Source organism: Leuresthes tenuis, unplaced genomic scaffold, assembly GCF_036924035.1.
Source record: "Leuresthes tenuis unplaced genomic scaffold, fLeuTen1.0.hap1 SCAF_13, whole genome shotgun sequence".
Lineage (NCBI taxonomy): Eukaryota > Metazoa > Chordata > Actinopteri > Atheriniformes > Atherinopsidae > Leuresthes > Leuresthes tenuis.
The window spans coordinates 912257-938861 of NW_027325367.1; the positions used below are offsets into that span (position 1 = coordinate 912257).

The following is a 26605-nucleotide window of genomic DNA, read 5'->3' on the forward strand; positions in this document are numbered from 1 at the left end:
CTGTGACTTTAAACTCAGTGAAATCTTGTTTAGATGTGAGGGTGTCTGTCTGTTAAAATCTTTTCAGATTTTTAAAGCTGTCTCTTTTATCAGAGACATTAACAGCAGGAGAGAAAATGGGCGGGAAGGATCTGGACCTGGACCCCAGTTGTCCAAGTTGTAGTTCCTGTTGCCGCCTGCTGGGGGGCAGCAGAGAGTTCAGTCAGCCGGAAATCAACGAAGAAGAAACCTAAACCATCCCTCAAATACACACGCTGAATCGATGGTGGTAAAATAATCCAATAAAGTCTCGTTTTTGGACTCTAATTTCAGTAACTATGGACGAAGAATACACGGTAAGTGTGGGACGGGGTGTCGGTGATAGCTGGGCGGTTCACACCAAACTCCATCAGCAGAATATGTTTTTGTAATAGTTGGTGCTCAACTCCGTATTTAATCTTTTACTTAGCAAGTTTTATGATGTGTACCTGAGTCTGATGCCGCTGGTTTAACTATCGGCACATATCCTGTAACTATTGACTGTTTAAAAACGTTTTGCAGGTAAACTTTTTCTGACCGTGACGTTAGTATAAATGTTTAACGTGCGACAGCTTCCACAGTTTTTCAGGCAAAAAATATTCATGCAGTTTTCAAACGAATCGGGAGACATTGAACCGATTTTATCTTGTTTTCTCTGCAGTTAATATTACATTTTCACCTGTTTGTTTTCATTTGTTGTTTTATGATATTATTAATTTAAATTAAGTTTAGTTTAAACTGCAGTTTCCTTCTTTTTATTGATGTATTTTTACAGTGTTTCTGACCTGATTTATTATTTAAAGCTTTTGATGCTTCAGATCATCGACACTCTCAGTGAATAACTTACTTTTAAAGGGTCTAATACAGCTGAATGATGTCATGAGCTCAGGTCCGTCCTGACCTTTACGCGTGTGCGTGTGTGTGCGCATGTGTGTGCGCATGTGTGCGTGTGTTCAGGCCGGCTACAGGGAGCCCTGCGCTCAGTGTGCCGCGGTGGACTGGGGCATCTCCGATGAGGGTCGCTTCTTCTGCCGGTCCTGCCACAACGTCATCGAGGTAAACACAGAAGCTGGTTGAGCTGAAGCTGACATCAGAACAGAACGCTGCGTTCCCTCGGTTCTCTTCTTCTACCCTCTGAATGTTGGTAGACGTGATATTCGTGCACACGGTGTTTGGGTTGATGAGGTCTCAGTTTGATCCCATTTTTGTGTCCAAACGTCCTCAGAGAACCAGAGAGGTGGTGGAAACATCCTTCATTCGCGGCTCCAGCAGGATCACCACCGTCGGCAAAGGACCCCGAACCAAGAAATCGGGTCAGTGTTTCCTCCTCTTCCACTCGGAGCGGCTGCTTCCTGCTTCCTGTTTGGGTTTAAAGTTCCGGTTCAGCGTGAGTCTGAATGATTGTTTCAGGTTTAGATCTGAGAGAGAAGATGAACTTTCCTCCTGAGCTTTGATTGGACGGCAGTGGAACACCTGATTTATCTGAAAGAAACTGACCTGAAAATACCCAGAAATGCTCCGTCAGCAGAACAGTTTCCCGAAGTCGTACTGAGACCGGCTCAGTTCCCTCAGTCCTGCGTTGAACTGGACCAAGTTGTTAAAGCAGTGGGATGAAAAGTGTCTGCTGCACATTCACAGTCTTTAGCTAACTCTGCTGGAACATTAGCCTCAGATATAGTTTATCCACTGGGCTCTTATATCCTCTGAGGCTGCTGCTGGATGGAAGATGCATGCTCCTCAGTGCAGCTGACAGCAGAACATTTCCACCAGAAGCTGGCTTCATCCGTCCAGCAGGGTGGAGGTGAGGGGGCGGGGTTTAACAGAGGGGCGGGGCTTAGCAGGGGAGGCGGAGCCTATGGGAACTAAATAAATCCCAGGGTTGAGTTTTTGGGGAGTTTTACACCTGCTGGTGACCTCAGACGCCCTGATATCTGCTCCCAGGAGCAGGAAGGAGGGATTTTACACAATGTGTCGGCTTTAAAATCTGCTCAGTCTGCAGAGGTGGAGACAGGAAGTGGTTTAACTGTCGGTGTTCTTCAGATCGCGGCCGGACGTGGATGGTCTGCGAGGGTTTCCAGTTCATCCTGAAGAATCAGGCCGACGCTCTGCTCAGATTGGGAGTCGCTCCGGACTTTAAGGTCCGCCTTCACCCTCCTTATTGATCCGATATCGACGGCTGAGCCCGTCTGATTAGCCTTTCCTGCTTGTTTCAGGACGGCGTGCTGAGTCAGCTGTGGAGACTCTACCTGCAGAAGAGCCGGCAGGCGTACACGACCGACCCGGTGACCAAGCTGAAAGGGGTCCGTTCCATCTGCTTCATTTATTTGGTTCTGATTCATCTCAACGTTTTATTATTTATTTATTTTCTGTGTTTTATTTTCAACATTTTAATTTATTTATTTACCTAAAATATTAATCAAATATAATTATTTCTTCATTTTTTTCTTGACAGTTTCGGATTATTTTTCTTTTGTTTTGTTGTATATTTAATTATAAATACTTTGTAACTACTTTAAAATGATTTCATATCTGTAATTTAATGTAATTTAAATTATTTCTATTGTTTGTTTAAATGTTTTAATTTGAATCGATTTGATGTGAATTCAGTCGTAATTTGATGAAAGAAAATAACAAAATGAATGAATAGAAAAACATAATCAATAGTTAACCCCCCCCCCCCCCCCCCCCCCTCCAGCAAAGCGTGGACTCGGACAGCGGCGCGGAGTCGTCCATCATGTCGATGAGCGTGACGGACGCAGAGTCGAACCCGCCCAGCACCGGCGGCTCCAACACAGGTTCTGCAAACATTTCCATCCTCAGACATTTGTGTGCTTCGGTGTTTTGGAGCCAATCAGAACGTGTCAGAAAGTGTCAGCCAATCAGAACGTGTCAGAAAGTGTCAGCCAATCAGAACGTGTCAGAAAGTGTCAGCCAATCAGAACCTGTCAGAAAGTGTCGGCCAATCAGAAAGTGTCGGCCAATCAGAAAGTGTCGGCCAATCAGAAAGTGTCGGCCAATCAGAAAGTGTCGGCCAATCAGAAAGTGTCGGCCAATCAGAAAGTGTCGGCCAATCAGAACGTGTCGGCCAATCAGAACGTGTCGGCCAATCAGAACATGACAGCTAATCAGAATGTTTGAAACCAATTTGACCCTCAGAGAACAGCAGTGATTGGTCGGGCTCGAAGAGCAGCGTCACCCACCAGACAGCTCGCCAGAGGCGGAGCTGCAGCCTGATGACCATGCCGAAGACTCTGGCTCTGATCCACCTCGCTCTGGTCTGGAGCCGTGAGGCGCTGACCCTCAGCGACCTCCTCAGGTAACATCTGCACACCCCTGGACGATCATGTTCAACATTTCAGGATCAGAGGAGCTGCTCTTTGCTGGTTGAAGTATATTCTGGACTGGAACCACCTCTGAGCTGCTTCCTCTGTGAAGAAACCAGAGAAGAAGAAGTCGGCTTCAGGCTCTTAAAGGCTGAGCTGAGTAAAAGTACTTTTTTGAAAGTAATGAGTAAAAGTACTTTTTTGAAAGTAATGAGTAAAAGTACTTTTTTGAAAGTAATGAGTAAAAGTACTTTTTTGAAAGTAATGAGTAAAAGTACTTTTTAAAAGTAATGGATAAAAGTACTTTTTTAAAAGTAATGGATAAAAGTACTTTTTTAAAAGTAATGGATAAAAGTACTTTTTTTAAAGTAATCTGAGTAAAAGTACTTTTTGAAAATAATCTGAGTAAAAGTACTTTTTGAAAGTAATCTGAGTAAAAGTACTTTTTGAAAGTAATCTGAGTAAAAGTACTTTTTGAAAGTAATCTGAGTAAAAGTACTTTTTGGAAAGTAATCTGAGTAAAAGTACTTTTTGGAAAGTAATCTGAGTAAAAGTACTTTTTGGAAAGTAATCTGAGTAAAAGTACTTTTTGGAAAGTAATCTGAGTAAAAGTACTTTTTGGAAAGTAATCTGAGTAAAAGTACTTTTTTGAAAGTAATCCGAGTAAAAAAAACTTTTTGGAAAGTAATCTGAGTAAAAGTACTTTTTGGAAAGTAATGGATAAACGTTCTCTCCGGGTCTGGAATGAGATCCTTCCCCAGGTGGAGGAGTCCAAGTATCTCGGGGTCTTGTTCACAGTGAGGGACGAATGGAGCGGGAGATTGACGGCGGATCGGTGCAGCGTCTGCAGTGTTGCTGCACCGACCCGTCGCTGTGAAGAAGGAGCTGAGCCAGAAGGCGAAGCTCTCTATTTACTGGTCAGTCTACGTTCCCATCCTCACCGATGGTCCCGAGCTGTGGGGAGAGACCAAAGAACGAGATCGAAATGGGTTTCCTCCGCAGGGTGTCTGGGCCTCCCTTAGAGACAGGGTGAGAAGCTCAGTCCTCCGGGAGGGGCTCGGAGTAGAACCGCTGCTCCTCCAGAGAGGAGTCAGATGAGGTGGCATCTGGTTAGGATGCCCCCTGGACGCCTCCCTGGGGAGGTGTTCTGGGCCCGTCCCACTGGGAGGAGACCCGGGGGGAGACCTGTAACATCTGCACACACCTGGATGATCATGTTCAACATTTCAGGATCAGAGGAGCTGCTCTTTGCTGGTTGAAGTATATTCTGGACTGGAACCACCTCTGAGCTGCTTCCTGTGAAATATGCTGACGACAGCTTAAATGAAACTTGAAGAAACCAGAGAAGAAGAAGTCGGCTTCAGGCTTCTGGGTGAAAGTACTCTTGGCAAAAGTAATCTGAGTAAAAGTAGTTTTTGGCGAAAGTACTTCTGGGTGAAAGTACTTTTGGCGAAAGTAATGAGTAAAAGTACTTTTTTGAAAGTAATGAGTAAAAGTACTTTTTTGAAAGTAATGAGTAAAAGTACTTTTGGCGAAAGTAATGAGTAAAAGTACTTTTGGCGAAAGTAATGAGTAAAAGTACTTTTGGCGAAAGTAATGAGTAAAAGTACTTTTTTGAAAGTAATGAGTAAAAGTACTTAAAAAGTCATATGAGTAAAAGTACTTTTTGCAAAAGTAATCTGAGTAAAAGTACTTTTTAAAAAAGTAATCTGAGTAAAAGTACTTTTTTAAAAAGTAATTGAGTAAAAGTACTTTTTAAAAAAGTAATCTGAGTAAAAGTACTTTTTGCAAAAGTAATCTGAGTAAAAGTACTTTTTTGAAAGTAATGAGTAAAAGTACTTTTTTGAAAGTAATGAGTAAAAGTACTTTTTTGAAAGTAATGAGTAAAAGTACTTTTTTGAAAGTAATGAGTAAAAGTACTTTTTTGAAAGTAATGAGTAAAAGTACTTTTGGCGAAAGTAATGAGTAAAAGTACTTTTTTGAAAGTAATGAGTAAAAGTACTTAAAAAAGTAATATGAGTAAAAGTACTTAAAAAAGTAATCTGAGTAAAAGTACTTTTTGCAAAAGTAATCTGAGTAAAAGTACTTTTTTAAAAAGTAATCTGAGTAAAAGTACTTTTTGCAAAAGTAATGAGTAAAAGTACTTTTTGCAAAAGTAATCTGAGTAAAAGTACTTTTTGCAAAAGTAATCTGAGTAAAAGTACTTTTTAAAAAAGTAATCTGAGTAAAAGTACTTTTTAAAAAGTAATCTGAGTAAAAGTACTTTTTAAAAAGTAATCTGAGTAAAAGTACTTTTTAAAAAAGTAATCTGAGTAAAAGTACTCGTAGGCTGAAGTACTCTTGGGCTAAATTACTCTTGGGTGAAAGTACTCCTGGGTGAAAGCAGCTCTTGGGTTAAAGTACTCCTGGGTTAAAGTACTCCTGGGTTAAAGTACTCTTTGGGTAAAGTACTCCTGGGTTAAAGTACTCCTGGGTTAAAGTACTCCTGGGTTAAAGTACTCCTGGGTTAAAGTACTCTTTGGGTAAAGTACTCCTGGGTTAAAGTACTCCTGGGTTAAAGTACTCCTGGGTTAAAGTACTCCTGGGTTAAAGTACTCCTGGGTTAAAGTACTCTTTGGGTAAAGTACTCCTGGGTGAAAGCAGCTCTTGGTTAAAGTACTCCTGGGTTAAAGTACTCCTGGGTTAAAGTACTCTTTGGTTAAAGTACTCCTGGGTGAAAGCAGCCCCCCCACACAGTGTTTTGTGTGTTTCAGGCTGGTTAAACATGGCCACCTCCCGTATGTGAACGCCCACGAGCAGCTTCCAGAGGAGATGAAGCTGTCTGGAAATGACGCCCTTCTCTTCCACGTGGAGGTCAGTTTCCTGCCTCCTCGTTACTTCAAATGAACCTCTTTCTCTGAAGTTTTGACTCTTTTTCTCTGACGTTTTGACTTTTTTTCTCTGAAGTTTTGACTCTTTTTCTCTGAAGTTTTGACTCTTTTTCTTAGACGTTTTGACTCTTTTTCTTAGACGTTTTGACTCTTTTTCTTAGACGTTTTGACTCTTTTTCTCTGACGTTTTGACTCTTTTTCTCTGACGTTTTGACTCTTTTTCTCTGACGTTTTGACTCTTTTTCTCTGACGTTTTGACTCTTTTTCTCTGACGTTTTGACTCTTTTTCTCTGACGTTTTGACTCTTTTTCTTAGACGTTTTGACTCTTTTTCTTAGACGTTTTGACTCTTTTTCTTAGACGTTTTGACTCTTTTTCTTAGACGTTTTGACTCTTTTTCTTAGACGTTTTGACTCTTTTTCTCTGACGTTTTGACTCTTTTTCTCTGACGTTTTGACTCTTTTTCTCTGACGTTTTGACTCTTTTTCTTAGACGTTTTGACTCTTTTTCTCTGACGTTTTGACTCTTTTTCTCTGACGTTTTGACTCTTTTTCTCTGACGTTTTGACTCTTTTTCTCAGACGTTTTGACTCTTTTTCTCAGACGTTTTGACTCTTTTTCTCAGACGTTTTGACTCTTTTTCTCAGACGTTTTGACTCTTTTTCTCTGACGTTTTTACTGTTTCTTTTTTGGACTTTTCTAATTGATTGTCTCAGCTTCTCTAAAGCAGTAAACGTTTATCGTGTTAATGTTTCCGTAAACTGTTTCCTCAGACTGTTCCATCCCACCACACGGTCCATAAGGAGGCTCAGCTTTTGGTTCTGTTCCTGCAGCTTCCTGCTTTTCCTCCAATCACCCGACAGGCTCTGCTCCATCCGGCCCTGCTCAGCCTGCGTTACTTGGCGGACGCCAACCTGCCCGGTAACGGCTCTGCTCTTTAACTGACTGACTGTCCCACATGTTGGTGCTGACGTGTCGTCCTGCTCGCTGTCAGACGAGCTGCACAGGTGGGTCTGCCGGCTGATGGACCGCGCAGGGATGGCCGACGCGAGCCGCCTCACATTCAGCCCCGAGTCAGAATTCGTCCTGCCGCGGTACGACATCCTGACCGCCGCCCTCATCATCGTCACCATGAAGGTCATCTTCGGCCTGGACGACAGCACTGAGTGGTAGCTCCGCCCCCACACTCAGGCTCACTCCGTGTTCAGCGCTACACACGTGTTTTACTGTTTTATGTGTTTTTCAGGGAGTTATCCAATGAAGTCAGTTTCCAGGATGACGCAGGTTGGTCCTTCAGTCTCCATCAGAACCTGTTCTGGATCAGTGGATCAGTAAAGTGAGTGTTTTCCCTGACAGGAGAGCGCTTTAACCTGAGGAGGTGGTACAGGCTGATGCAGGCCGCTCTGATCCCAGCTCAGCAGACGACGGAGCGGGAAGTCGCCAGGTGAGCTCCTCACCTGAGGTCAGAAAGCAGGAAATCAGGAGCCTCGGACTCCTTCAGAAGCAGTTTGTCTTCTCTCCTCAGGAGACGCTGGAGGGCAAAGAAACCGATTTCCCACAGCAGGCGGCAGCAGTGCGTCATGATGAAGAAGAAAAGTGAGACTCTGAGTTTAACATCCAAACGTTTCCTGGATCTGTGACCACATGTGTCGGTTTTCCTCTAAAACTTTAATCACTTCACAGAAAAGTTCTTTCAGGAACCTTTTAACCCAGATGATTTAAATCCAGATGTTTGCTCTTTGAGTGATTTAAACACAAGGATCAGAAGGTTGAAGCCGGATAGAAACTATTAACAGGAGAACCTTCCACCTCCCAGAACTTTGGGTTCTTTACATATAATGTGTGGTTTTTAGTCCAAGTCCAAACGGGTTTAAGGTTCTGGGACCAAGTCCAAGAAGACTTCAGAACCAAAGGAGTCTGAACCAGAAAGCAGCAGAATCTTTACAGAAGAGGCTGTACAGCTGCAGCTCCCTGCTGTGGCCCGTTTAACCCCAGACAGAACCAGAACCAGAACCAGCTTCCCTCGGTCTGTAATGACCCGCAGACCCGGACAGGACGACCGATGCTTTGGTTTCTGTGTTTGCAGGAACTGCAGAGCGGGTCCAGATGTGTTTTGAGAAGCTGTCCTCGTGTCCGGCGGCTGTCCAGGACGTCGGCCCGTCCAGTTTCCGGTTCTGCTGGGGGGAGGCGGCGGGAGCAGACGGTCCCAGCCTGCACCACATGAAGCTGGATGGAGTCGTGAGCCTGAAGCAGGACTGGCTGAGTCCGTTAAACGGCTCGTACTGGCACCCGGCGCTCCGGCCCTGCAGCAGCCGGTAAACCTGCCGCCGTTCAGCTGTCCAAAGCTGCAGCCACGGTGGTTCTGATCCGATTCTGATGTGCTCCTCTGCAGGTTGTGTGCGAGTCATTACTCCGAGGTGGAGCCGACGCTGCCGCGCTCCTTCGTCTGGTTGCTGCAGCTCTTCTCCTTCCTGCTGGACCTGAAGCCCTGCCATCTGTACGAGGAGGTGCTGAAGGTGGAGAGACGGGTGTTCGGCACCAAAACCCCCCGGGGCGGAGTTTCAAAGAGGAGCAGGAGGAAGAGGAGCGCCACACAGGACCAGAACCTCAGCCGGGATGTCTCAGAAAAGCCGAGAAACGAGCGGCCAAGACGTCAGAGGAGATGAGCGAGGAGCTGCTGCCGTTTGTTCTGAAGCAGAAACAAACGCTTTAAAGTGGAGAAAAGCTGCAGGTGAAGAACTTCAAACAATGTTTGCTCTGATTTTCTTTCATTTTTACTTTTTCCTGCCAAACTTGATGTTTTGTAACAACAGAATAAATCTCTGACGTCCCTCTGAGCTTTAAATGAACGCCACATGCTGCAGGGACAGAAACGACCAGCAGGGGGAGACATTTCCTCCCCTGACAGAAGAAACCGTGCAAACAGGAAGCGGTCGTGTGAGCGGCTTCTTTCCAAAGATAACAGAGTTATTTAGATCGTTTCTGGCGGCTTCACACAGAATAAACATCCTGCTGTGACCCGTTCAGGCTTCCCGAGGCGTTCCAGTCACTCGGACCGAGTTTAGCCACCAGGTGAACAGAGCTGCGCTGCGTTCACTTACCGTTGGTTAATGCAGCACTCACATCTGCACTTATAAAAAGGTTTTCAGCTTCATGGGGTCAAAGTTCACAGATATTGTGCATGTTCTGTGGTGAATATATTCTGTATAAAGTGGTAAAAGTTAATGTGATCTTTGTGAAAGTTCAACAGTAATGAGAAACAGCAGGCTGAAATAAAGCGGAATCATCGTTTATAACATAATTTAACTTCTATTACCAATAAAATGTGGACATTACTGAGTCAAATTTACATGTATTTCACTTAAACATATTAAAGAACAGTAGTTCTTATCTGAGTGAGAAACTGAATCAGGTTTATCATTCAATTCAATTCAACTTTATTTATAAAGCGCCAGATTACAACAATTATCATCTCAAGGCACTTAAGTAATAAAGTCCAATTCAAGCCAATTGGAATTCAATTCATTGTAATAATAATCCAATTAATTCATATGGAGCCAATTCAAAAATAATATCCAGCTAAGGAAACCAACAGATTGGACCGAAACTTGTCTTCAGTCCAATCTCCCGTCCTGAGCCTGAGGGACTGTGGAAAGGAACGACTCCCTTTAACAGGAAGAAACCTCTGGCAGAACCAGAACCAGGAAGAAACCTCTGGCAGAACCAGAACCAGGAAGAAACCTCTGGCAGAACCAGGAAGAAACCTCTGGCAGAACCAGGAAGAAACATCTGGCAGAACCAGGAAGGGTGGCTACAGTGCTGAAAAGAAACCTGGGATTATTCTTCTTCTCTTCTATCAATGATGAATAATAAGCAGTTCCAGCTTTACGAAGTGCTTTCTTATACATTATTAAACTATCTTTGCAGACTAACTGAGACTCTTCTAAATTAGAGGAACGCCACTGTCTCTCCAGCTTTCTTCAGTCTGCTTTAAAGCAGCTGTGAATTATACCAAGGAGCCAACCTCTTCTTGCCCAGAGTTGGACGCATTCTCATCAGTTCAGGCTTCGCTGAGGTTTGCTCGTTGCTTTTCTTTCTTTGAGCCTTTCGTGTATCTTTGAGGCCACCGGCGGCCTGGATCCGCTCCAGAGTTGTCAACAGGGCTGATAAAAACATCTGGAAGGTTTCCAGGTTTCCTGGAAAGTTTGAGTCTTCGCTGGTTCTTTCTGCTGCGAGTCGACAGGCTGAAAGTTTCTCTGCTGATCAGGACAAATAAAACAGCTGCTGCTGATCCCACTGCTGCATCTTTACAGTGAAAGCGCAGCTCATCGGGCTTCGGATCGGCACAGAGCACCATCTGGTGGACAAACGGAGGATTACATCATCTGAAGGGAGACTTCTGTGCAGCTTTTAGTTTCTGCTGCAGGTCAGACTGGAACTGAACTGTTTTCAGGACAACAAGCGGCTTCTTGTTTCGACACATTCGAGGTAAACGTGTCTGTGAGCTCAGCAGGTGAGAGAGTGACGGATAAAAGTTAAACTATCGTGTCTTTGGGATTTTGGTCTGTTTTAAAGTCTCTGCAGGTGTGCTGTGAAAACATTTAGTGTCTCTCTGCATGTTCATGTGAGAAAATAAGCTGTTAAATGTCTGATTTTCTCCTGGAGCAGCAGCATTAGATTAAATTAGAGGTTTCCAGTCAAACTAAATGCTGTCAGCATCTATCAGGGAGCTTTACAGCCTACAGATATGTGACAGCAGCATGGAGAGAACTGGCTTTAACATGCTTTGTGTTTGCTGCTGTTTTCCCGTTAAAACAAGGTTTTTAATGACAAACAGGAATATTCCACTTTGATGTGAAACATCATTTGGGGGATTGTGGTCAGAAAAAACAATAAAACATAATAAATGATCCCAATAAGTGCAGATGTTCAGCAGTTCTATAAGAATGACTGTAAAATGGAGCTGTGTGTGGTCAGGAAAATCAGCTCATGAAGAATAAACCAACTTTAATGCCTCTGACAGGCTGCTTCTTCAGCTCTGAACTTATTAGCTGTTTCTCACCAGCAGCTGGCACAGAACTGAAGAAGCCTTTTGGATAAGAGCTGAAACATCTTCAGGAACCAGGAAGAAGAAGATCCAGAGGTTTGGATCTACCAGCGCCACCTTCAGCTGTGCCTCGGTTCTCATCTCGTTCGACCCTCTTTGCTTCTTTTAACGCGGTCCAACGGTCCTCTGAGGTCTCTGGGTTTTACCTCAGAGGACCACAGCCCTCCATGTTCCATCACCTGCGTACCAGGAGCTCAACCCTCGGCACAAGGATCCCAAACTGACCCGGTTTGCACACGATGACCCGGTTTTCTCAGCTGGAGCTGGTTCTGACGGCGGTAACCTCCTGGATGAAGGAGCGCCACCTTCATCCTGATGGACCACGCTGCATCTGCCTCTGTCCAACATCAGGTTCTATCTGACTCAGTCTGACACCATCTCCTGCTACAGAACCAGCCACAGATGGTCCAGAACCCGGCGGAGCGTTGCTGACCCTCCTCTCCTCACTGACCTGATCAGATCCGGTCCCTGATGCTGCCTGCAGAGAGACTCCAGGCTCTGCAGCAGCTGCTTAAACTCAGTCCTTCTGGACCTCTGAGTTCCTCTGAGGAACCTCCTCTGGTTCTGCTGTCCCTACAAACCGGGCCGACTCAGTCTGGACTGTTCTCACTGGTTCCATGATGGTGGAAGCAGGGTCTCCCTCCTCAGGGAAAACCTCTAACTCTGGACTCTGGAACTGTTTGGACCTTTAAACAGCTCCAAATAGATAAAGTTCAGTTTCTGACGGTACTGAAGCATAAAAGTTTCTCTGGATCAAATCAGCTGCTAAAAGACTAAATAAAGTACTTTTCAAACAGTGTTTTTTTACTTCTAGAAACACTTTTTTTCTTTATTTAAGACCTGCCAAAGAGCCTGAAGTTGTCCTGCAGACAGAAGCAAAGTTCAGCCTCTCAGACATCAGATGAAGCTGTGATTTCTCACATCTCTGCTTTTAATGACCAGGTTTCCAGATATGCTCCACGCCGTCGGCGGGATTCTGCGGCCTGCTAAGATGGGTCATCTCCACCAGGACAGGGTGTGCTTCCATGTTTCTCCACTCGTGCAGCTTTTCCTCTGACTTCATGCTGCAAACAGCTGAGCTCGGGTCTGATTCTGCACGAGTCTGGAAGTGTTTTCTGCCTGGAAACGGATTTTATGGCTGGATGTGTTTTTCCTTTTTTTACTCCACAACCTCAGTGAACTTGGAAATGAGAATGAACTCACGTCACCCTGCCGGCTGCCAGGTCCTGCCTCTGTCCCAGTTCCCGCCTCCTCCTGCGGACGGCGAGCTGGCCGCCGCCGCCGCCGCCGCTGCCAGGTACGCTGAAGCCAGCAGGTGACGTGAGGCCGGCTGTGGGAGGCGGCGGCTCCTGTCAATCAAACGTGGCGACGTCACAAAGAGCGCTCTTTGTCTGAAACAGGAAGTGGAGCTGCCACCACCCCCCTGTGTTTGTCCATGACACCATGATGATAGTAGTGCCCCCCCCCCCCCCCAGCAGCTTAAAGGGTTAACAGCAGCTCCAACAAAGGAGTGTGTGTGTGTGGGGGGGGGGGGGGGGGGGGGGGGGGGGGGGGGGGGGGCTGGAAGCACCGCCCTGAAATTCTTTCCTGGAGAGGCTGTTTACAACCTTAATGCAAAGGAGTCCCCGGGTTCATTGGCCCGGTGGGGCGGGGGTGAGGATGCTGTGGGGGGTGGGGAGGGAGAGGGGGGGGGGGGGGGGGTCACAGACAGGAAAACGACAATAAAGAAATATGCTGAAGACTTCCAAAGCGGCAGGATCTGAGACCTCTTTTGTCTCATCTTTATTCTTCGTTTTACGTCTTTAACATGAATTCATTCTCGCACGTGACTGAGGAGGAGCGTGCACGTGAAGAAACAAGTGAGCGTCCGTGACCGTGGACGGTCCCGGGGCTGCAGCGTGTAAACACAGGCTGCAGTTGTGTCTGCGGGTGGAGCTGCAGCCTCCGACTCCTTCAGGGAACAAAAACTCTCCTGACATCGTTGCTGTGTTCCGAGCTGCAGACCGGCCGCGTGCACGCGCGCGCGTTTACAGATACATCAGGCTGACAAATATGATGAAAATTAAGGTTAATAACTCAGAAAAACATTTTTAGTGGGATTCATGGACTTGTTGTTCTGATTAATGTTGAAATGTAGAAAAAAAAGTATTTTTCCCAAAGTGAAATTATATAAAATAATTAATATTACAATAAAAGGTAAAAAAGAAAGAAAAATACAGTTTGTCTATTACACCTGATAATAATGTTCTGGATGGATAAGTGATTTAAAAATGATATCTGTCATCCGTAGCATTAAAAGAACATAATTTGAATTATTAGCTGACAAATATTTGATCAATAAACACTAATTATACCTCAGAATAAGTAAATCATCTTTAAAAAGTTCAAATATCTGTCTTTCCGACCACAAACAGCTCATCGACGCGTTTTCTTGGAATAAATGTGAATAAGTTTGTGTTTTTATTTAAATCATGTTAACCGATCAGCTGTGGTTGCACGTGCTTTGAAACAATGAAAATTAAAATCTCTTTGTTTACAGGTGACTTCTCGCGTTATTTCAGCACAAAGCTGCGTTTGTGCTCGGGTCTAACTTGGGCGCATTTGAGGCTTTTCGGCTCCTGACTTGTTAATCATTCGCGTTTCTTTGTCACTCGCTGTGTGTCTGCAACCTGTCGCGCGCGTCCTCGCGGATCTCGCGGGCCCGCCTCGCGCCTGTCTGCTCCCCAACCTTTCCCCCAGATCGAGCGCGCTGCCGGGTTCATCGGGTTTACTCTGACACCGCTGACTCCCCGGCCACGCCCCCCGCAGCCACGCACCCCGCCGCGGACCAATGGCGTCGCGGCCACGTACAGATCACGCACCGCCTCGCCTGTGATTGGCCGCAGCTCGCTACACCTTTGGCTGTGATTGGCTGCGTGTTACCACCCGCCAGACTGCTCTGAATTTTGTTTCTGTGTTTTTTTTCCAGTGTTTTTCTTTTTTTTTCTCAGCTGAAGCTCGGTCCGCTGCCAGAAGCTCAGCGCTCTTCATCCACTGCGCTCTTCTCCCTCACTTTGTGGACTCCTCTTCCTCCTCATGCTCGGCTTCGCGGCGGAGCGCTCCTGTCAGGTGAGTCCGGCCGCCTCCGCAGACTGTCCGGCCGCCGGCGACCTGTTCGCGGGTCCGGGACCGGCTCAGCCCCGCGTGTCGTTGGCTCTGATCTGGGCTCATTTTGGCGCTGTCTCCTGGAGTATCTGAGGTCACACTGAACCCAGTGCCCCCGTGTGTGTGCACGCGCGTGCGCGCGCCTCAACAACAATGCATCCTTGCGGTGCATCGCTGCATCAGAAAGTTTGCAGATGTTGTCAGCAGCTGTTTGTTGGGATGCTTCTTTCTATTGTCTGCATCCTGCTGGTCGATTAACCGGATAATCTGTTAATCACGTGTTTAATTTCCTCATGTTTGCTGACAGTTTGATTTGACATTTGTTAACCATTATTTTCAATGATCAATCAAGAGAATGATAATAAGATGAATTGATTAATGCTGGTTCCTCTTTGTTATGTCCGAATAATTAGTCGATTAATCGGACAGAGTCATCTATTAATTAAATGTTGAATTTCCTCATGTTTGGTGACAGTTTGATTGTTTTTTTATTGATCCTGAAGGAAATTTGTGAACATTTCTACTATTTTCAATAATCAATAAAGAGATTAATTCGCAGATTAATTGATGAGGTGTCATGCTTCCAGCTGATCATTAATGGTGTTAATTAAACGGCACTCTTTGATTTCTTTGAGCCTGAACATTTAATAATAAGTTTCTAATAGAGTACATTATTATTTCACACATCTGAAGTTGTCTCCTGCTGTAAAATAATCTGCCATCTGATCAGTTTCTGTCCTTTGAAACAGTTTAAAACGGCTCACAGTTTGTAAATCTGAAGTAAATCTGCTCCTCCGGCCGGCTGCACTGTGAGGTTTTCTGTTGGGTTCGATATTTTAAATTTCCTGAGCAGTGAATCAGAATTTGGGCTCAGTCTGCCTCCTAAAACAAAGACACATCAAACACGAGCACCAGAGGAGCTGATGGATCAATAAGCGGCCCGTCGGGCGCCGTGTGAGGCGGAAACGAAGGTTAAAGCGCTTTAATGTGAGTCTGTTTGGGTTGGTGGAAAATCAGAGCGTGTTTGTTGCAGACTTCCTGTTGGCAGCTTCCTCTCTGGCTTTGGACGAGTCGGGACATGTTAATGTGTAGGAGGCGGAGGGGGCGTGGCCATCAGCTCAGGGTGGAGGGAGGCCCCCCCACAGCAGAGGGCCCCTCGCTCTCTGCCTGTGTTTACATGGACGTCTCTTCCCTCGCCGCTCGCTGCTGTCCTCCACCCTTCCTGCAGATGCAGCAGAGCGCTCGTCACACGCCGCCAACTGTGCCGAGCGCCAGGAGCCCTTTGTCCCCGACTCACCTCCCACACAGACTCTGTTTATTTGTTTGTTTACTGTCGAGCTGTGACATCACCGGCAGGTGGACCGTCGGTACTCAGAGGAAGAAGCAGACGGGCTGCAGCAGCGGTGCGTTCAGGTCCCGTGGGAACATCACCAGTGCTGTTTTTACCTGCTGTCTGACTGCATTGTTCTGCTGAGTGACAGACTGATTGATCAAGCTGATCATTTGCATTTAAAGGATCATTTGATCATCTCACAGCGCCTGCTGCTGATTGGTTTACGACTCTCAGACCAGACTGCATCGATGGACTGTTTCCAATTTGTTTTAGTCAGACTCAGAACAAGGAAAAAAAGAGATTCCTATAAAGAAAATCAGATTTTTTTAGCCTTTATTCCCTCTGGTGCTTGTTTCTCTGAGTGTTTTTCAGGAGGATGAAAGTGTAAAGCCACCGTGACCCGTAAGCCTCTTTCACAAAGGTTCTGTGGGCATCCGAATGTGTCACGTCTCAATGAATCCTGCATCTGATCAGCTGTTGTCCTTCATGTGGAACATTTCAGCCATTTTATTCTGAATCTTTGGTAGCTTTAGATTAACTTTGAACACTTCTTAACTCTAAATCATTTGTGATTGATCAGTTCAGAACGAAGGAGAACTTTGTCTTTGGAGGAAACCTCCTGAGGAGGAGGGACCTGGAGGAAGTGTTTTCTGATTTGTCGAATTCCTGGATTTGGTTTGTTGAACGTGGGGGGGTGGTGGTGACTGAGGAACGTGTTTTACACCAGTTTCCAGCTACATGAACTCATAAAACAAGAAAACTCTGAGAAACATATTCAAAGCATGACGACACATGAGATCCAGACGAATGTGTTGGAGCCAGAATCAGATCCAGAGCATCAAAGTGAGCAGAACCGTCACAGCAGGTCGTCTCTGTTCGGTGAATCTGTTCAGTACCTGCTGCTGTGGGTCAGTTTATGAACACAAAGTACCGTTAACCCCCTCAGCTGCCGTTTCACTCAGTGAAACCACGATCTTTGCCCTCTGAAACAGTCTCACTCACAGCTAGAGGCTCAGACTCGTGTCCTTTTAGTGTTGGAACAGCCTCGTCTTTCAGCCTCCCTGCACAGCCACTGGTTCCTGTTCATAAAACTGTCGTCTGTGAGGTGGAGCCAACAAACCCAAACCTTTTCCAGACCGAGCTGCTGGCAGGAAAAACAAACCACATCCACTGATCCAAGATTTCTGGGTCTTTGGGGAAGCTGAACAGGGTCAACTTGCCCTCACAACCAAAAACACATTTACTGGAAGAATCTCTGAAGCAGAGACAAAGTACCGGCTCTGAAAAGTACCAATGCATCGCTGGTTCCTTGAATCTTCTCGGTGGATGCCGTGCACGCGTTAGCTCTCCTGGGGGTGCACCGCCTGCAGAATGAGCATAAAAGGAAATCCTAAACTGTGATGTTGAGGAAAAAGCTGTGGAGGAACAGTCTTGTCAGCAGGAGTTTGAGACTTCTGCATAAAATGGTTAAAAATGGCTGCAGTACAGCAGGATCTACACAAAATGGTGGACTGAGAACCAGTTCCTTTTGTCTTTCTCGTAAGATCTTTATCTTTCACTGAGTTGTGACATCATGCTTCAACATTTCATTAATCAAATTAAACCTGCAGGCTGAGCTTTTATGAGATGATGGCGATTAAAAAGCTGCTTCCTGTTGTTGAGGTGAATTCATGTTAGTTTGGGAAAATCTCCCTCCACTAAAGCCCATTTCTTTTTTAAAGCTTTTCTATCATTAGTTGCTTCATCCATCACTCCGATATTTTACACAATTTAAAGTCAGACCTACCCAAACGGTTCTGGTCTCAGTTCTGATCTTTCTTGTCGTGTCTAATTGTGAAAGAAAAACCAGATTTGTTAACGAACCGATCTTCCTCAGGTCGACCACGCAAACGGACCGGCGCCGGCCATGGAGCAGAAGCTGTGCATCGAGTATCATGACCTGGAGGCCGCCGAGGCGCTCGTCAGCATGAGCTTCTGGTGTCAAAGGCAGCACAAGCCCCGCCCACTGACCCCCACCTCAGACTCCTGCGACTCCATCCAACTCCACCCTGAGGGCGGCGAAGCTCCCAAAGATCTGATCGCCTTGTCCTCGCTGGTACGACACGTCAGGAATTAAAGTTCCCACAAAAACACTAAGCTCCTCCCATGGAGACCAGTCCACTCTGATTGGTCGGCTCCAGTGGGCTGATCAGGCTCCACCCACACAGAAAATATGTTTAAAGACAATAGGAATTTTCCATTTTCAACACTTTAACAGAACTTATTGTTATATTATTTGTAATTATAGTTCTAATATATATACAACTCATGTGTTTATACATAAAGTTTTATTCAAATCTGTTTGAGGTCTTTGAGAAAAAAAGAGAAACACATTTACATGTTTTCTGTAAGTTAGTAAATCTGAAGACTCGTCTGCTCTGATTGGTCAGCTCCTGTTCAGGCTCCGCCCACCTGCCTGTATGAAAATCTACAGACAATTCTCCGGACTTTAACAGAACTTATTGTTATTTAGAATAAGTTTTTAGAACAACAGGCTTGTTCATAAATAAATATTCTGTATTTTCATTCAAGTTCCTCAGAAATAGAACTGAATTATGGAGAGAAAATCATTAAAAATCCTAAATATGTTTGGAAAAAACAAAACACAGTCAAACTTACTGGATAAAAAACATGTAAACCCATTTCCACCACTGTGATTGGAATAAAATTAGATGAAATCTCAAAATATATGTTTATTATTTTATTTAGTTTAGAAGAAATTTGAGAGTTTCTATCTCAAAATTTACATTAATTTACACTTTTCATAACGCCAAGCAGAAAACTTCACAAGACTATTTCAGATAATGAAATATTAGCTTTTTCTCTTAGAAATCACATGAACCAGTGAAACTGTCAGTCTTGGACCAAACTATTGTTTTATAGGCAGGAAAATGATGAGAAACGAAGCCACCAGTGACACTGAGGTGTTGGCAGCATTTGGGGACTCGTCCGGGATCATTTTCTGTTTCACGACTTCAAAGGAGGTCGAAGTTAAAGAGAAAACTACTTTTCTTTAAAGAAAACTTTTTTTCTCAGCCCTTCCTTAAACCTCATTAGATGCTTTTCTTTTTTTAAATGGCAGGTGCTGGGGTTCAGCGGATGTTTGCGCTCTAACGCCTTTTGCTTCTCTTGTAGTGTATGACTCCACCTCACAGTCCCAGCTTCGCCGAGGCCTCCACCACGACTGTCCTCACCACAACCTCCAGACAGGTCTTGCTCCGCCCCAACCTCACCTCCTGCCACACCTCCTCGCCCCCCATCACAACAGAGACCTCAGCACCTCCACCTCAGTCCGAGTTGTCCTGCGTGGCTCCGCCCGGCAAAGCGATGGTGACCAGCGTCATCCGCCACACGGCCGACAGCCTCAGCCTTCCTGCACCTCCACCCTCCATCCAGCTGTCAGAAACCTCCACTTCGCCCCCACCGGAACCCACAGAAGCCCCTCCTGAGGAGAACGACGCTCATCCTCCCTCCCCGGTGTCTCCGCCTCACTGCGCCTCGCTGCTGTCTTCCCCTGCGCTGCCCCCCTCCCCCGTCCTCTGCCAGGTCTTTCCAGTGAGCAGCCGGCCCGGGATGATCTCGGCCTTTGTCCAGGGTCCGGTTCAGGTGCAGACTCAGGGGGGACCCAAGCCCATCCTGCCCCAGTCTCCAGCTTCCAGTTTCGCCCAGTCTCTGCTGGTGGGCTCTGCCGTGCCGCAGGGGACCGTCATGTTCGTGGTGCCGCAGGCGTCCGTCTCCCAGCCGGCGCAGGGCCCTCAGACTGTAATGACCCTGGGTAACACCAAGCTCCTCCCCCTGGCCCCGGCCCCGGTTTACATGCCGTCAGGAGCGAGCAGCGGCGCCTCGCAGGCAGACTTCTCCCGCAGACGAAACTACGTGTGCACCTTCCCCGGCTGCAAGAAGACCTACTTCAAGAGCTCACACCTGAAGGCTCACCTGCGCACGCACACAGGTACGAGAGTCCTGCCGAGACTCCCGGGAACATGAGCCGGGAACATGACCCGGGAGCATGAGCCGGGAGCATGACCCGGGAGCATGAGCCGGGAACATGACCCGGGAACATGAGCCGGGAACATGGGCCGGGAGCATGAGCCGGGAGCATGAGCCGGGAACATGAGCCGGGAACATGGGCCGGGAGCATGAGCCGGGAGCATGAGCCGGGAACATGGGCCGGGAGCATGAGCCGGGAACATGACCCGGGAACATGAGCCGGGAACATGGGCCGGGAGCATGAGCCGGGAACATGAGCCGGGAGCATGAGCCGGGAACATGAGCCGGGAGCATGAGCCGGGAGCATGAGCCGGGAACATGACCCGGGAGCATGAGCCGGGAGCATGGGCCGGGAACATGAGCCGGGAACATGAGCCGGGAACATGGCCCGGGAACATGAGCCGGGAACATGGGCCGGGAACATGGGCCGGGAACATGGGCCGGGAACATGAGCCGGGAACATGGGCCGGGAACATGGGCCGGGAACATGACCCGGGAACATGACCCGGGAACATGGGCCGGGAACATGAGCCGGGAACATGGGCCGGGAACATGGGCCGGGAACATGACCCGGGAACATGACCCGGGAACATGGGCCGGGAACATGAGCCGGGAACATGGGCCGGGAACATGAGCCGGGAACATGGGCCGGGAACATGGGCCGGGAACATGGGCCGGGAGCATGGGCCGGGAACATGAGCCGGGAGCATGGGCCGGGAGCATGAGCCGGGAACATGACCCGGGAACATGGGCCGGGAACATGGGCCGGGAACATGGGCCGGGAACATGGGCCGGGAACATGGGCCGGGAGCATGGGCCGGGAACATGGGCCGGGAACATGGGCCGGGAGCATGGGCCGGGAACATGAGCCGGGAACATGGGCCGGGAACATGGGCCGGGAACATGGGCCGGGAACATGACCCGGGAACATGACCCGGGAACATGGGCCGGGAACATGGGCCGGGAACATGGGCCGGGAGCATGAGCCGGGAGCATGGGCCGGGAACATGGGCCGGGAACATGAGCCGGGAACATGAGCCGGGAACATGGGCCGGGAACATGGGCCGGGAGCATGGGCCGGGAACATGAGCCGGGAGCATGGGCCGGGAACATGAGCCGGGAACATGACCCGGGAACATGAGCCGGGAACATGGGCCGGGAACATGAGCCGGGAACATGGGCCGGGAACATGGGCCGGGAACATGGGCCGGGAACATGAGCCGGGAACATGGGCCGGGAACATGGGCCGGGAACATGGGCCGGGAGCATGGGCCGGGAACATGACCCGGGAACATGGGCCGGGAGCATGGGCCGGGAGCATGGGCCGGGAACATGGGCCGGGAGCATGGGCCGGGAACATGGCCCGGGAACATGAGCCGGGAACATGGGCCGGGAACATGGGCCGGGAACATGGGCCGGGAGCATGGGCCGGGAGCATGACCCGGGAACATGGGCCGGGAACATGGGCCGGGAGCATGAGCCGGGAACATGACCCGGGAACATGGGCCGGGAGCATGGGCCGGGAGCATGGGCCGGGAACATGGGCCGGGAGCATGGGCCGGGAACATGGCCCGGGAACATGAGCCGGGAACATGGGCCGGGAACATGGGCCGGGAACATGGGCCGGGAGCATGGGCCGGGAGCATGACCCGGGAACATGGGCCGGGAACATGGGCCGGGAGCATGAGCCGGGAGCATGGGCCGGGAACATGACCCGGGAGCATGAGCCGGGAACATGGGCCGGGAGCATGAGCCGGGAGCATGAGCCGGGAGCATGGGCCGGGAACATGACCCGGGAACATGACCCGGGAACATGAGCCGGGAACATGAGCCGGGAGCATGAGCCGGGAGCATGGGCCGGGAACATGACCCGGGAGCATGAGCCGGGAACATGGGCCGGGAGCATGGGCCGGGAACATGGGCCGGGTTCACGCTTTTTCTCTGTGAATCCTTAAAAAAGCATCTGGCTCCTCCAACAGGCTCATCTTTAAGCTGCAGAATCATTTTTACTTAGAAATAAATGACAGATTCTGCTGGTTAAAGTGTTTTTAAGGCCCTAAAATCCCAGAGATTCAGTTTAGATTCTTGTTATTTGTTAAAAACTGAAAAACAAGTCTTTTTTCCACGCTTCGAGCGCCGTTTCTCTCTGTCCTGACGGCCCTGTTTTCTTCTTCTTCTGCAGGCGAGAAGCCGTTCAGCTGTCACTGGGACGGCTGCGACAAAAAGTTTGCCCGCTCCGATGAGCTGTCCCGCCACCGCCGAACGCACACAGGCGAGAAGAAGTTCGTCTGCACCGTGTGCGACCGCCGCTTCATGCGCAGCGACCACTTGACCAAACACGCCCGGCGCCACATGACCACCAAGAGGGCGTCCTCATGGCCCGCTGAAACCCGAGATCTTGGCAAAGGAGCCCTGCCCAGGAGCCAGAACAGAGGCCCCGCACTTCCTGTTGGCGTTCTGGTCCCGACCGCCAACTGATGGACTCATGGAGCCAACACGGCCCACTCAGGACTCCGGTGTTGGGATGGCGGCTCAATCTGTGGCCGGGTGTTTCAATCAGCCACATCAGGGGCCCCGACTACGTTTACAGGAACTCAGAACAGGGTCAGAACACCCGGGAAACTCGGATGGTGAACTTTTTGCTTGGATGGCCGTCCTGGGAGTGACGGAAGAAGCTGTCAGACCCTTTAATCAGGGTAAAGAACTGCTCTGCGACTCAGAACCGGGGCCGCCAGCGGAGGGTGGCGAGCTTCCCGCCCTGCTCAGGACATTTTACTTCCACAACCACAAACTCACAGCGAGAGGAGGAAGAGGAGGAGGACAGGAAGGCGACAGGCTGCTATTCATCCACGGACAGAAACCAACAGAAACCTGACATTGCACTGGATTTTTTTTAAAGATTTGCTCGTTTTTATACTCTCTCCCTGTAAAGTCATGTTTACTTCATGTGTACATGTCCCATTTAGACCACATGTATGCTCTCAGTCTATTGTTTGCCAAAGCTTCTGTACCGTGCTTCTTTTCCAGTCTGATTATTTGTCTGACTGTAAATACTGTAAATATATTGATATCTATATGAATGTTGTGTATTCCAGTCTCCATTTACTGACAGTATGAGTTATTGATATTTTAAAAGTGAACAGTATTCATCACTGTGATACTACCTGCTATCTTTGCTTTTACGCATTTTTATTATTATTTAATAAACATTTGTTGAGAAAAAAGTGCTGTTTAATCGCTTAATTTGGCCCATAGTGTAGCCAGTAAAAGAATACCTCATGTTATTAAATGTTATTCCTGATAATAACAGCTTATAATAGAATTATCCCATCTCTGAACATTTGTGGGCAGTGGTGAACAATATGGCTTTTATAATAAAATATTACCACAAAACTCTGCGTTTGTTCTTTATTTTTCACCAACATGTCAAGTTTAAGGAAGATTTCTACTTCCTGAGGATTTTATTGATTTATCGTTGATCAGTTGATGGATAAATAATCATGTTTGAGTTTCTTTTCTGCTTCTTTTGGTCTAATTTTTGTAAGAAGCCAAGCTTAGAAACTAAGTTCCTTCAGGACTGAACTACTGTAATTCCTTATTATTGTTCTGTCCCACAGATTCTCTGAAAAGCCTCCAGCTGATCCAAAATGCTGCAGCCAGAGTTCTGATGAGATCTAACAGCAGAGATCATGTTTCTCCAGTTTTAGCTTCTCTTCATTGGCTCCCTGTTAAATTCAGAATAGAATTTAAGATTCTTCTCCTCACATATAAAGCTCTGAATGACCGAGCTCCATCACATCTTAAAGATCTCACAGTTGGATATTTCCCCAACAGAGCACTTTGCTCTCAGGCTGCAGGTTTCCTTGTGGTTCCCAGAGTTTCTAAAAGCAGAATGGGAGGCAGAGCCTTCAGTTATCAGGCCCCTAAAAGCAGAATGGGAGGCAGAGCCTTCAGTTATCAGGCCCCTAAAAGCAGAATGGGAGGCAGAGCCTTCAGTTATCAGGCCCCTAAAAGCAGAATGGGAGGCAGAGCCTTCAGTTATCAGGCCCCTAAAAGCAGAATGGGAGGCAGAGCCTTCAGTTATCAGGCCCCTAAAAGCAGAATGGGAGGCAGAGTCTTCAGTTATCAGGCCCCTAAAAGCAGAATGGGAGGCAGAGCCTTCAGTTATCAGGCCCCTAAAAGCAGAATGGGAGGCAGAGCCTTCAGTTATCAGGCCCCTAAAAGCAGAATGGAAGGCAGAGCCTTCAGTTATCAGGCCCCTAAAAGCAGAATGGGAGGCAGAGCCTTCAGTTATCAGGCCCCTAAAAGCAGAATGGGAGGCAGAGCCTTCAGTTATCAGGCCCCTAAAAGCAGAATGGGAGGCAGAGCCTTCAGTTATCAGGCCCCTCTCTGTGGAACCAGCTGCCAGCTTGGCTTCAGGAAGCAGACACCCTCTCTACCTTTAAGATCAGGCTGAAACTTTCCTTTCTGATAAAGCTTATAGTTAGGGATGGCTCAGGTGAGCCTGAAACATCCCATAGTTCTGCTGCTACAGGCCCAGCCTGCTGGGGGAGCTCCCATGATGCACCTCTCCTCCCTCCATGTACAGATGACATCATTGCTGTCATTAACTTGTGTTTCTCTCTCAGCAGGTGTCTCTGGCCTGGTGTTACGCTGCTTGTTGTCCCCTCTTTCCTGTCCTCTCAGCCCCAGCTGGTCCAGGCAGATGGACCCTTCCTGGTTCTGATTCTGATGGAGGTTTCTTCCTGTTAAAAGGGAGTTTTTTCTCTCCACAGTCGACTCGTGCAGCTCAGGATCAGAGAGAAGTTTAGCTGGGATACTGTTTTAAATGGCTCTGTATGAATTGGACTAATTTTGAAGTTAATTAATTGGATTACAATTGTTTTGTATCTCAGTGCCTTTTTTTTGTTTGTTTTTTAGTTTATTTGAAACATATTTATAGTTGTTAAAACTCCATAAAATTAAATATTCAACTGTTTTAAGTGCTCAGACTTTCAAGCGTTGTCCTCATTCTTTAAGGTGCCGTGAAGAGCTGTACTGTGCAGCACAAATAGAGGTTAATTAACCTTTCTGGGCTGCGGTGTCTTATGTAAAGACAAACTGACCCGTTAATGACGTTTCTGCACCACGACAGCAGCTCTCTGACGCAAGAAGTTATACAACCTGAGATCCGCCGCGCTTTCCCCACACCACCCAGTAACAGCTAACATCCAATGACGAGGCAGCGATGAGTGGGCGTGACCAATCAGAGCGCATGTCGCTTTGCTTCAAACGTGAGAGGCGCGTTCCATTGGTGGATCAAGTCTCCTCCCATTTGCCTTACTGACCGATATTCAGCTGAAGCCAAAGAGACGGAGTAAAAATAAACAAAAAATGAACGGAGTCTGGTGTGCGCGAGTAGAGCTGGGGAACAGGGACATCGTGTGGCCAAGGTGTGGTACTACATCTTTATATAATTCTAAATTTGAATGTATGGTGTTATAAAGGAATGATTTAAAATCAAAAACACAAATTTTAAGGAATTTATATTAATATGAAGGGCATCCATGAAAAGTTCTAACTGCAATGATACCGTTTAGCTGCAGACGTCAGCGTATTGCTCCGTAAAAAATTAAGTTTAGCAATAATTGTGTAGCTCAAAATAAAGCCTCTTATTGCATTGTGTGTTGAGAAAAGTAATATTAACATGATATAGCAGAAGATTCATTAGGTGTAGTTTACTAACTGACGAGTTGTTGTTCTCTAAAACCTCAGAAAACTTGATTGAAAAGATTTATCCAAAGCACATGTAGTACCTCATTCCAGCCGCCAGGGGGAGCTATGACAATTAGTGATAAAACTTCTGTCGTCGTCTGCTCTCTTAGCCAATCAGAGCGCTCATTCCCGGAAACAGCTGAAGTCATCTGTCTTTTTTAGAGGGAAAATGAGTCTGTTTTTATCTTTTTTGTTGGTTCATTACAGCCTGAAATCCGATTAATTAAAAGGTAAAACACATCCAGATGAGCGGAAACAGATCAACTCAAGAATTTAGTCTTTAAATCTGGGTTATTCTGTCGAAGTGGCAGAAAGGATGTTTAAATTGTTTCACAGCGATCTTTGGGAACTCTTTTTTTTGTCAAAAACGGTTGATGTCAGTTGTAAGATTAACGTGTGAAACAGCGGTGATGTTTGTTGTGTGCAATGATTTCTGGAGCTGAATTTATTGTTGAAAGACACGGTAAACACGGCAGAAAAAGCGCGGTAGCGGGAATCACAGTATAACGTTATGGTTGCCTTTTGTTAGATGAATATAGGTTGATTAAAATGCTTCATAAAATCGAAAAACAGAGCTGTGAACGTGTTTGAACCACCTTTAGTGTATCTGTTTATTTAATCTACAGTCAGTGAATCGATGCCATTCCTCAAAATATCCGTCTCCTTTCTGGTTAATGCAGCTTTAGCTTTGTTTTTATAACGGGTTTTAAACACACTTGGTTTATTTATTTAACACAACTTTTTATTGTAAATTTCAAATGAAGTTTTAACCGTCATTTCGCGCTCAGTTTTCTTAGTTTTATAACATCGGAGTATGTTATTTCGTACTCCAACAAAGCCCTTCCGATATTTGGTGTCACGTGATCACTGCTTTCCATCTGATTGGCTCAGTCGTCTTCTTCGTAAGTTTTTTTCGCGGTTGTCAACATCGAAACAATTCATTATGATTGGCTCCGTCCCTGCGTCACTGTAAATGGGCTCACGAGCTGTGCTTCTATTGGTCAGCTGTGTTCGAGCGCCAATATTTCA

General features: G+C 47.0%; 3 protein-coding genes across 3 annotated transcripts in view; all 3 read left to right on the forward strand.

Annotated features, from left to right (window-relative positions):
- asap2b (ArfGAP with SH3 domain, ankyrin repeat and PH domain 2b) overlaps positions 1-3104 on the forward strand; it is a 50598-nt gene extending 47494 nt beyond the window's left edge. Inside the window, exon 29 of the mRNA XM_072362062.1 lies at positions 3094-3104. The gene's annotated coding sequence lies outside the window, so the exon portion shown is untranslated. The remainder of the gene's footprint in view (positions 1-3093) is intronic.
- taf1b (TATA box binding protein (Tbp)-associated factor, RNA polymerase I, B) lies at positions 214-9526 on the forward strand. Its single transcript, XM_072362074.1, has 15 exons — positions 214-335; positions 976-1074; positions 1244-1331; positions 2059-2156; positions 2232-2318; positions 2714-2813; positions 3175-3334; positions 6095-6194; positions 6983-7130; positions 7204-7378; positions 7456-7493; positions 7566-7653; positions 7735-7805; positions 8296-8524; positions 8602-9526. The coding sequence occupies exons 1-15, from the start codon at positions 318-320 to the stop codon at positions 8873-8875; spliced, it is 1773 nt and encodes a 590-aa protein (XP_072218175.1). The 5' UTR covers positions 214-317; the 3' UTR covers positions 8876-9526.
- A 4758-nt stretch (positions 9527-14284) lies between these two features.
- On the forward strand, positions 14285-23215 carry klf11a (Kruppel like factor 11a). The gene is made up of 4 exons (XM_072362085.1): positions 14285-14424; positions 17670-17888; positions 18968-19784; positions 22005-23215. The coding sequence occupies exons 1-4, from the start codon at positions 14392-14394 to the stop codon at positions 22298-22300; spliced, it is 1365 nt and encodes a 454-aa protein (XP_072218186.1). The 5' UTR covers positions 14285-14391; the 3' UTR covers positions 22301-23215.
- Positions 23216-26605: the final 3390 nt, after the last annotated feature.

What these genes read in the sequence shown, in the direction of transcription:
- taf1b (XM_072362074.1), top strand. An exon ending in ACCCTCAGCGACCTCCTCAG is followed by an intron (nt 3,335 to 6,094) that starts GTAACATCTGCA and finishes TGTGTGTTTCAG; the next exon opens with GCTGGTTAAACATGGCCACC. An exon ending in CCCTTCTCTTCCACGTGGAG is followed by an intron (nt 6,195 to 6,982) that starts GTCAGTTTCCTG and finishes CTGTTTCCTCAG; the next exon opens with ACTGTTCCATCCCACCACAC.
- klf11a (XM_072362085.1), top strand. Translation starts at nt 14,392, where the DNA reads ATGCTCGGCTTCGCGGCGGAGCGCTCCTGTCAG. An exon ending in CGGCGGAGCGCTCCTGTCAG is followed by an intron (nt 14,425 to 17,669) that starts GTGAGTCCGGCC and finishes GATCTTCCTCAG; the next exon opens with GTCGACCACGCAAACGGACC. An exon ending in TGATCGCCTTGTCCTCGCTG is followed by an intron (nt 17,889 to 18,967) that starts GTACGACACGTC and finishes CTTCTCTTGTAG; the next exon opens with TGTATGACTCCACCTCACAG.